Here is a 10910-nt window from a genome sequence, read left to right as displayed (position 1 = left end):
CAAACATGGGAACACCCCTTTTCTTGTGAGGTAATAGGTAGCGTAAGTATCCCCCTCCCCAAGGAACAGCTTTCATGTAATTTTTTTTTTATTATTGGAAAGCATGGAGAAGAATCGTCAAGGACCTCTTCTATACTCGAAAGAGAGAAAACAACACCACCCCCATGCTTACACCCTCACATTTCTCTCTTCTTCTTTTTTTTTAGGTGAAAAACCTTTACATTGGTGAAATACCTCCATTGCTTGTACCCTCTCGCCTGGTACTATTACTCTATCACCATGGTCCCAGTGAGATCGAGGCAGCACGAGCAATCCATGGACCTGTACCCTTGGCCAATACATGGCCGTTTTCCCTTTTATCACAAAGGAACAACAACAACAACAACAACTTGAAATCCAGTGCCCACCCTAAATAAATAAATAGCCATAGAAATTAAAAAAAAACATCAGGAAATCAAACCATCTATTTTGAGCATATATTTTGTAGGAGGGCAGGGGGAGGGAGGAGAACACTCACTTACATAATATATACTTTAATTACATAGGCTGCAGCAAATACAAACAGAAAGAAACTGTAAAATCACTTACATAATATATACTTTAATTATATAGGCTGCAGCAAATACAAACAGAAAGAAACTGAAAATTTTCTTATGTTTGCAGTCTCTGTCCAATCCCCAGGATTTGATTACTGTAAATAAGATGGATGGCAATATGATTAAGGTAGAAAAATCCAAGTCACCAAGCAGCAATTATTCCCCCAGCAGCTGCCCTAGGAAGTAGAGACTGCACTTGTCACCACTATTTTGTTCTGCATAACTGTTGAGCTAACTTTGAAGTGCTTCAGCGCAGAAGTATGTCCTTGATTCTACACCCAATAGAAGATGAAGTGTACATTACTGATATCCTCTCAGTTCTTGTTAGCAGTTGGTTTCCAGGTTTTTGGTTTGGTACCAACAGCAAGTTGAAGATGCTTGCTTGCACCTTTCATACTCGCAACTATGATCTACTAAACTAAATATAAAATAAGAATGAAGGTCAGGCTAAAATGATCCAAAACAGCAATAATACTTCTTCCCCAACTTTTTAATCCTGCCAGCAGATTTTGATCCCTGCCCTTTGGAAGTTCTGCTACCATGTGAACCATCGGAAGAAGATTGATCTGAAAGACAGTCTGGAGATTTGCCAGAATTAGCAGCCTTTCCATTACGAGATAGCTCATCAGCGGAAGAGGAAGGGTCTGAAGCCCGCGCTTCTTCAGGCATTGGATTGGCAGATGTGCCCCCTTCAACCACGGGATTACTGCTACTGTTACTGCAGACTGAACCCACAAAGAAATGAACAAAATTTAATTCCAGTCTTTCTTAAACTGTCCGTGCCAAACTAAGGTTGTAGCAGGCTCAAGAGGCAGTGCCAAACAAGTGTAATAAGAATCTAAAGATTAGCACCATAGATAGAAAGAAACTAGACAGTTAAAATATATAGATCTCTTGTACCGAAAAAAAGATACAGATCTCAAGGCAATCAAGAAAAAGAAGTAACAAGCAAATGAAAAGGAACAAATAAAGACCTTGGCAATATTCAAATCAGCAAATGAAGACAGACTTGGTTTGTGACGCATTGGCTTAGCGAAAACAAGAAGGGAATCCACAAGATTAGCTTATCTTGATATAGGTTGGCCTTGGTTAAGAAGAAGGAAATCAAACAGGAATATAAATTAGCTTAATATAAGAAAGAGACCAACTAATGATATAGATCAGGTAAACTTAAAGTGTTTCAATGAGATATTGAAGATAGGGATGCGAGAACTGATTGAAGTACTGTGATATCATTTAATGGATATGAAATGACTAGAAAATCACAACGAGAATTAGCAGAAGAGAATGTATGTATGTATTTTTTGAAGTAGGGAAAATAATAGGATCCAGTACATACTTTGGTATAATTAGAAACTAGGTGTTTCATATAGATTATATATAGCATACTACAATTGTGAAAGACATGACCAAGCTAATAATGAGAATTAGCAGAAGATGAGGCACGATGAAAATATTTCAAGTGTATACAAAAGTTACACTTTTTCATAAAGTAGATTGCTCAAAACTAGGAGGCGACTTGGTATAATCTTATTTTTGGACGATATTAGTTGAAGAGACTGGATAAGATAGAATATTGAAATTTGTCAGGGAAAACCTTCACAAGTTAGGGTCTACTATATAAACAGGATGCAGTTTTAGTACCAAAAATGGATCCCCTCAGTCATGATTGATGGTGAAGGTATACAATTGAGGGGTCACTAATGTTGTTTTGGATACAAAACTCTGTCAAAGAAAAGAAAAAAGATAAATGGATATGAAATGAAATTAATAGAGCTGAATGAAGTAGAGGCATATGTTCAAGGTGATATGTAATTGGCATGTCTTCAGTTAAAAAAATATATCTGTGAGACAAAACACATCTAAAAAAATACGATAAGCATGGCAAAGGTGAGAACTTCTGGTGGATGGGATAGACAATGAGTATCATAGAGGAAAGGTCGAAGTTGCACCTATCAAGGCTGCTGATAAAGAAAAAGCTGTACTGGATAGGGTATTTGCAACAAAGGATCTGGGGAGATGGCATGTAAGGAGAGGGGTTGGATTTACATTGAAGCATTATGAAAGAGAAAGGGAGGCCCTAGGATATGTAAATGGGAGACATGGTGGAAGTACCGTTTAGAATATCTAATAGCAGCTAACAATCTTTTCCGTTAGCATTAGGTGGTTCAGAGTTTGACACATGCAATGCATGTAAAAGCTGGTTCAGATAGCAGTGAAAAAGTAACAGAGGCTTGACTTTTGAGAATGGACATTTTGGAAAACACCGAAAGTGGAGTCACGCTAAGGGTTGAAGTCATAACCCCATGTGCAGTCATTATATATAAAGAAATAACTATATGTATTTGCAAAAGTGACTCTAAAAGGCACAAGATGACGTTTGCTTGCTAAAATTACATAAATTATCATGTGCTAGGATACTAGAGATAGCAAGCGAGGTCAAAATAAAACAGTCAAAGAAGTATTTACGACCAGACAGAATAGAAAAGCATGTTAGGCCAGTAGCCTCTTGTCATGCCTATGTTTAGATAGATAATTCTCTTAGATAAATGCATAGTTATTTGAATCATGTGACTACATAACAGGACAAGCATACCTGGTGTTGGTGGCATGATAACCACTCGATTTGCTTTGATGGATGCAGATACATTGTACCTGCAATCTACGTGCCCTTCTTCCACCCTCGGGTTATGCTCATTCTTAAGATCCCTCAACAAGGCATCAGCATCAAAGTATTCATCGGAATTTACTGACATGAGGCTGGAGTTGTCAGAACAGGATGAAGATGTCTCTGGACTATATAGGTCATTCAATTCCAAGTAGTCTTCCTTAGAAAAATCACAAGTTGCATACATTTCCTCAAAACAATTATCAGTTACTGGAACAGTGACACTTGTTCCAGATAATACTGATTGCCCCTGCACATCACCAGCAACCATCTACACAGAAATAATATAGAACCCCAAGTGAATATATAGAAAATGAAATTGACCAAGCATTGCTCTCATACGATTGGACAAAAATAAAAGCCTCAGTGCCTTCTTCTAAAATGGTGCAATGTAAGCTAATAATCATCCAAAAAGTGAATGCCCACATAGGACAATGAGCAAACAGAATGACAAAAGGGCAAAAAACAAATCATGCATGTGTATGTTCCAAACAAAACAAAGTTTCTAATCTTACTTTGACATGCTACTAACGATCAAACTAGAAATTATGAGATACCAACTAAAAACTATGCCTAAAAATAAGCAAGAAGGTAGAATGAAAATTGACAGGATTCAAAAGTGTATTGGTATTCGGTACATGAACAAAGCACCATAAGAAAATCAAGTAATGCAGACAAAGGCCCATCAACAAGAAAAAAAGAAATGAGTTCTACCTGGGATCTGTTTGCAGCATCGCTTGAAGATAAATTGTTTTCTTCTTGTTCTAGAATGTTCAGCAATGCACATTCTAGGTAATGACCATCAACACCATCTGCAATCACAGAATTATGTTGTTCCTCATGATTTGGCCTTTCATCAATTTGCAAGAAGACTCTACACAGAGACCTATAATCCTGTAAAAATCATGAAAGCAGATCAATAGTCCATCAGAAGGTAGTGAGAAGGTCCAAACAATAAAAGAATCAACTCAAAACCGAGTATAGGTTGCTAAATATATAATACCTGTTCTTTATTAATTCCATTGATTGTCTTCTGTTCTGCTTGATATTCATGCATCATCCACCCAGTTCTATTTCCATAAGGAGGTTTCCCTATATAAAATTCCCTTGTTGTTTTTCTGACCACAGTAGGAGTACTTGTGAATATTCTGAGATCATCCATGGATTTCCAGTACCCAATTCTTGTCACTTTAAATTCTCCTTCACCATTCAAAGATTGTGGATCCTCGAGATTGTACAAGTACCATATATCTTCTGCACAACAAGTTCTGACAGTCAGCTAATTTCTATTTTAATTATAATTTATTATTAGTAAATGTAAGGTAAACTGAGGAAAATTCTAATTTCAGCAGAGGTTAAAGCTTATATGTTTCACCATGATAAAGGACTTATGCAAAAAGAATTTATTTTTAGTATTTCATGTACAGCCAGGATTTTACTAGCGAGATGGCCAGTGACAATATTAAAATTTATCCTCTTTTTCTATGAATTGTGCAATCCTGATGATAGTTAGAAATGGCATTATATCTAGCCATTTCGATCAGGTAGCATTGGATTTCAGGAATTTTTAAAGTTTTAGGAGATCAAGGCTCACTACAAATGATTGTCCTTTGCTCCACATATAGAAACAGCTCAGATATGAGTTGCAGATCAATATATGATGCAGCCAATATGCACCTAGTGAGGAAAGTCATCTACATTTTATCAGCCTGAACCCTGTGTGATAAAAGATGACAAGCATAAGAGGATGAATATAAATAATAGTTACAAAAGCCGGACGGCTGGCCAACCCGACCAAGGGCTCAGGGTCACTGGGGTGTCTGTCCAACCACCGGGTCAATCAATCGGAATGAGGGTTATAGTTAAAAAATATTAAAAAAATAAAATATAAAAAACAGATAGCATGTAAAAAATATGTCTGGCTATTTGTATTTTTTCTATGATAATTATTTATAATTTTTCACTCCAAATATCACTCTGTTTTTGGTATAAAAATACTATTCTTCAAAATACATTGATCTGCATTCAATACTAAACTTTAGCTGCAACATAAATGGAAAAAAATGATTCGTTCAATTTTAAAAAGTGTAAGCAAAGTCGTATATACTGTGGCAAAACATATAAAGGTATTATCTTTTTATTTTTTAACCAGTAAAGTTATAAAAGTATCCAAATGCATAAAATGAACTATATATTTTAATAACTTTACTGGTTATAACTTTACTTTTGCACCAAAGAAGAAAGAAAATGATTAGATTTATTGAAAAAATTAATTATTAAAATATTGAGAAAATAACATCTTTTGAATAACATAACATAGATATTGTCCCTTGACAAGTTTTTATGAGCTAAAAGTTGTCCTAGTGGTTGAGATATAGCTAATCAAACCCTTGGACCATGGTTTGAATCTCTACCCAAACACGCTAAAAACTTTTTGCAGCGCTGTAGAAGTGGGCCAATTCACTTGAGTTTCACCCGATTTCCTGAAAATCAGTCAGGTTAGCGTTTCAACCACGTTTCTGAACTGGTTGAACTGCATTTCCAGTCCTTGGTTGAAAAGGGGCCAGCCAGGGGTCTGGTTCATCGTTTTTCGATCTGACCAGTCAGTCCGGACCAATTTTTACAACTACAACATATACTCTTTCAATCATAGAGGGAGCATCATAGAAATAATCTCGAAGCACTATTTATCTGCCCAAGGAAGATCGATACAAACATGTAATATGAACGATCTAAGATCAACCCCAGGTTGTCCTTTGGGAGGTGAAGAGAGTCCCAAGACTTAAACTCCATGAAAATTCACTAAATTATCCCAAGCAAGGTTACCACAATTAAGTTAGAAATGCTATGAAATTAGCAGACATCATCTGCAAATACACGAATTGTCCCCAATTTCGACAACCGCTGAATTTGATTCCTAAATTGTAGTATGCAGAAAACTGAAGTGAATGCAAATGTCCTGATGCCAATAGATCACAAACATAGCAATCATGAAAAAATCACGCCTTAAGAGGAAAAGTTGCATCGAAGGTGCATGAACGAAAAAAAAAAATGAATAGAATATCTAAGAATGAACTATATACACACCCACAAGAAGAAGGAAGCTGTCCACCCTCCAGACGTATCTCGTCAGTTCTTTTTAGTTTTCAATGTCATCTACTGTTCAGGCTGTGTTTGATAATGTGATCATCAAGGATGGATTAAACTTAGTCAAGCAGGTTCAAACCCTGGACTGTCCCCAATGCAACCATGAGGAGAGGGGGGTAGCAACCAATGGACCCCAAACATGTTGGCATCCCAAAGCAATTATTAAGAGGATTTAAAAATGCAACTACAAACAACAAAGAAAGATATTTCTCCTCAAAATTCTGACATTTTATCTCAAGAAAAGGAACTCTTTGATGCTGATTTGAGATGCACCACAATTTTGTCTACCAGAAATTTCATTTTATTATAAAAAGAATCTTCTCAACTGATACCCTTCCAATAATTGAAGAACGAAATATAAAATCAGCAATCTAAATTATTTAATGGTACAAGCTTCAAGCCTACAATAGACGTTGTCTTTACCTGACTCTGTCATCATTGCTTATTAAATTAGTGAAAAAGATTTCTCTGTCTGAACACAGGGGAAAAAAGGCCATAAATGTTTTGAAAGAAACTATTCCAGTTTCATATTCAAGATTCATGCATCCACAAAACCCTTAAAGACTTCAGATACATAATTACACAGCTAGTGCATATAGGCATTGTGCTCCATGCATGAAGAACACATAAGATCCTCCATCCTTTTGCACTTCATTCCAATCAGATCTACTAGTTGATGACTAAGCTAACACAGAATCTCATATATTTCCCTTAACTAGTCTATATACTGACAATCTGATGCAGGACAGAGAAAGCAGAAGAAGAAGAGGGAAAAGAAGAGAAGAAGAAGGAGAAAGCGAAGAAGAGAGACAAAGGCAGAGGAAGAGACAAAAGGGATATCTCAATATTCTGTAATCTCAATAATTTAATATGTATTCTCAGTTTACATAGCAATGGTTTATATACCCAAAACCTTAACAAGAGTCCATATAAAAATAAATAACTAGAGTCCATATAAAATTCTAATTCTAGAGCCCACAAAATTCTAGTTCTGAAATCCACATAAAAAATATAATTTCCTAATTTCTACATTGCCGCCTAAGAAAAGTGCGCCTAATTTCCTTATTAATGGATGGTCCTCGATCACAATCACTATCCTAAGTATCTAAAAGACAGTTGCAAATTTAGTTCTTATAACAGAAATTTATTGGCAGCATAGGAACGAAACAAGTACAAGCATTAAACCAGAAAGATGAAACTCTCCTTAATCACTTGTAAAGAAACCTTGTTTCCATACATCTTCTAGATTTCCTGTAGGCCCAGAAATCCTATCATTTACACAAGACAATAGAAGAACATCTTAGTTCCCCCCCCCCCCCCCCCCCCCCCCCAACTCCTCTAACAGCGAAAACCATGATCCCTTAATGATACAGTGATCTAAATACTACCAATATCAAAACCAAATACCACCACGAAGGAAAAACTAAGCGCATAGATCAATCTATTTAAGTTTGAAGTACCTTCACTATAAATGCAAAGTAGGATACGGAAATAAAGAGGCAACTCTTAAGTATGATCCAATGCTAACCAGGAGAATTCCATGGTTCGATGCTGAAAGGATTCACTTCAGTGATCGCGTTGGCTGGGACAGGATCCCCAACCTTCCTTTCTCCCAAGAGCAGTACGAGTTCTTCATCAGTTGAAAATATATTGATATCCAGTGGTACAGAGACAGGCGCCGAAGGACACATGGCAACCCTGATTTGGAACAAGAAACCCAATAAAGGGCAGCCACAGGTCGTATATTTAGTACGTCCCCAATTTATCTAATCAGTAGGTTCATGGAAAGAGGAAAGACGAAAAAAGGAAATCCAAAGTTTCTTTGCTTAAACATTGTTAGATATAATACAATTCCCAAGTTGATTATTTTTTTATCGCATTAGTTATATCAATTGCCCTAAATAGTAAAATTCTAATATAAGACCAGAAGATGAAAAGGGAGATAAACCGAGAAATTTTTTAAAAAAATTCTACAATTAGAATCAATTCCATGATCGTAGATGGGTACAAAATCATGACTTTTTTCTTCTCAAAAGCTATGCCAAAAAACAAAAAAGACACGACATAAAAAAAGAAAATTCTACATTTCTTTCAAAAGAATTAGAAAAATCGACATGGTTCCATCCAATTTATTCACCCGAAACCAAATAAATAGCTCGATTCAAGAATCAATTCCTCAAAACTTTTGAATATGCTGCCACGATTCGCTATAAAACTCTCCATTATGTGCAAACAAACGACAAGTTCGGGCCCGAATCTTTCTGTCGCAGCACTTCGATGATTCAAAGCAATATCCCCATCAACCAAAAGAAAAAGATCCACTTCGAGAATCCCAAACAATCAAAGAACCCCGAATCCTCTTTCCCATATCAACACCCAAAAAAAATCAAATAAATCCGAAAAACAGAATAAGAGAGAGAGCATATTCGAGAACGATTCCCGGATTCCTCCCGTCGAATTATCTCAAACAAAGAATCGAAACCGAAGAAATTCGACAATTTTTCTCTAATCTAACCTCAAAGCTGATCGGTCGACAATGGGCGACCTCCGACTCCTCTCTCTCTTCTTACTCCTACTCCCCCGCCGCAGCTTGGAAGACTCACTCCATGGCTTCGCCGGGGCCGAAATGACGAGACGGAAAAAGTGAGTGAACGAGGTATTTATGGAGCGAGGAGCCAGTACTAAGTCACTAACTCTGGCTCTTAACCACGGTTCGTACCAAAGCCAGAACACAGTTAATGCAATCCCCTGCCTACTCCCCCTAAAATTTCGCCCATTTTACCGCCGCCGCCCCATGACGTCAACCTCGCCCTCCGTTTTATACATCAGCATTCCCCGTAAAGTGTAACGGCTGTCCTTACGGTTGTTATCATATTATTCGCATTCCATGGATGGAATCTTGGAGCATAAATTTTGATAATAACTAATAATTAGCAATGTTAAGAATACTTGTTCTATTTATGGACATCAATTAGGATATCAAATTTTAAGATAAATTATGTTTTCAGTGCTTCAAAATTAGGTCGCATTTTTTTTAAATGACTAAAGAATTTTATTGGTGTTATAATGTCATCCTTTCAACCATTTTTGAACCATTTTCAATAATAAAAAGTTATACATGACAAAAATATGACATTTTTTTTACTGACACCAATATATGATGATGATATGGTATATATAGATAATGAGTGATATAATGGATGAAAATTTTTATTTTGATGATGCAACATATGATGATGATATGGTATATAAGTGGGAAAAAAATGGCATATAGCAAGTGCCACAACAAAATTTCTTATCCAACCGTGTCTAATTGTATTTTTGATACTTAACTTTGGCAAGATAAATACCTCACATGAGTTTTGTAATTTGCATACATATTGTGGTTACTAAAATAGTTTAAGTTGCAGGGCATTAATGATATAAGAAAAAAATACCAGTTGGTAATTTTACGACTTTGCAAGATGCATTACTAGAAATATGTATATAATATACCAACAAGCATGTTGCTTGTCATGGAGCTTGATATATTGTCATTCTTAGCAACATGAACTATCTTTTGTTACAAGATTATTTAATTCCTTTTGATAGTTAATAGTTTAAATTAATATAACATATTATTCTAAATGTAAAGCTAGGAGGTTGTTATTCCAATTTGTTTGATCTATTTAAAATTAGTGGCTCCCATCAAATAATGAAATAAAATACACTAGTTCTTGTATTCTTCTTTTCTTCTAGGCCACTGCACCGACCGGACACGACTTTGACCATCGAACGAAGATAATGGTGTCATGGCAGGCTTACCTTAAACAAATAAAATAAGCAATGGTGTTACTTTAAACAAATAAAATAGAATCACCCACCCGAAGACCCAAAGGACGCCCCAAGAGGTAATCGACGTGGAGAGGTTAGGTGATCCGGGTCGAATTCAACTTGGTGACATTAACTTTATTCTTTCATCGCTTCTAGAGTCTTCCACTAGCGGACAATCAGGATCCTCTCATCTGCCCATTGATCGAGTCTATGGAAACTTAAAAGCTTCTCAATTTTATAATTACTATTAAGCAGAAAGATTCTTCCAAATGATACATCATGGATAGTTTTTTATTATTTTAAACCAAACACGTTGCATCATGATACACCGTGCAATCCAAATTAGACGCTACAGAAATATTGTATCACATCAGTTTGGTAATGATATTCAGTATGAATGACATATCGATACTTGGTATGTCAAGAATTTTTATAATATGCCGTACTAATACTGTGCTAGTATGGCATCCATAAAAAATTCGGTACCAACATGACGAATTTTATTTTATATGATCGAGTCTAACTATATTGGATGGTATTGCTTCTTGCCCTGAATAAAAGATGGTGTCCAATTCTTGATAAGCTTAGCTTTTCATTTTGACTTTCCACTAGCATCCGGATTCCGTAAGCAATGACTTGATCTGCCCAGGGTCCTACCACCGCAGTGGAGGACAGGCCTTGCAGTA

The 10910-nt window shown here is 36.2% G+C and overlaps 1 protein-coding gene across 1 annotated transcript; it reads right to left on the bottom strand.

The window, feature by feature from the left end:
• Positions 1-451: 451 nt before the first annotated feature.
• Positions 452-9104, bottom strand: LOC103696063 (NAC domain-containing protein JA2-like). Its single transcript, XM_008777576.4, has 6 exons — positions 8927-9104; positions 7940-8109; positions 4268-4518; positions 3979-4158; positions 3193-3535; positions 452-1321 (listed from the first exon to the last, which is right to left on the bottom strand). The coding sequence occupies exons 2-6, from the start codon at positions 8100-8102 to the stop codon at positions 1044-1046; spliced, it is 1215 nt and encodes a 404-aa protein (XP_008775798.2). The 5' UTR covers positions 8103-8109; positions 8927-9104; the 3' UTR covers positions 452-1043.
• Positions 9105-10910: the final 1806 nt, after the last annotated feature.

Source organism: Phoenix dactylifera, unplaced genomic scaffold (genome assembly GCF_009389715.1).
Source record: "Phoenix dactylifera cultivar Barhee BC4 unplaced genomic scaffold, palm_55x_up_171113_PBpolish2nd_filt_p 000184F, whole genome shotgun sequence".
NCBI lineage: Eukaryota > Viridiplantae > Streptophyta > Magnoliopsida > Arecales > Arecaceae > Phoenix > Phoenix dactylifera.
This window is presented reverse-complemented; position numbering and strand designations above follow the sequence as displayed.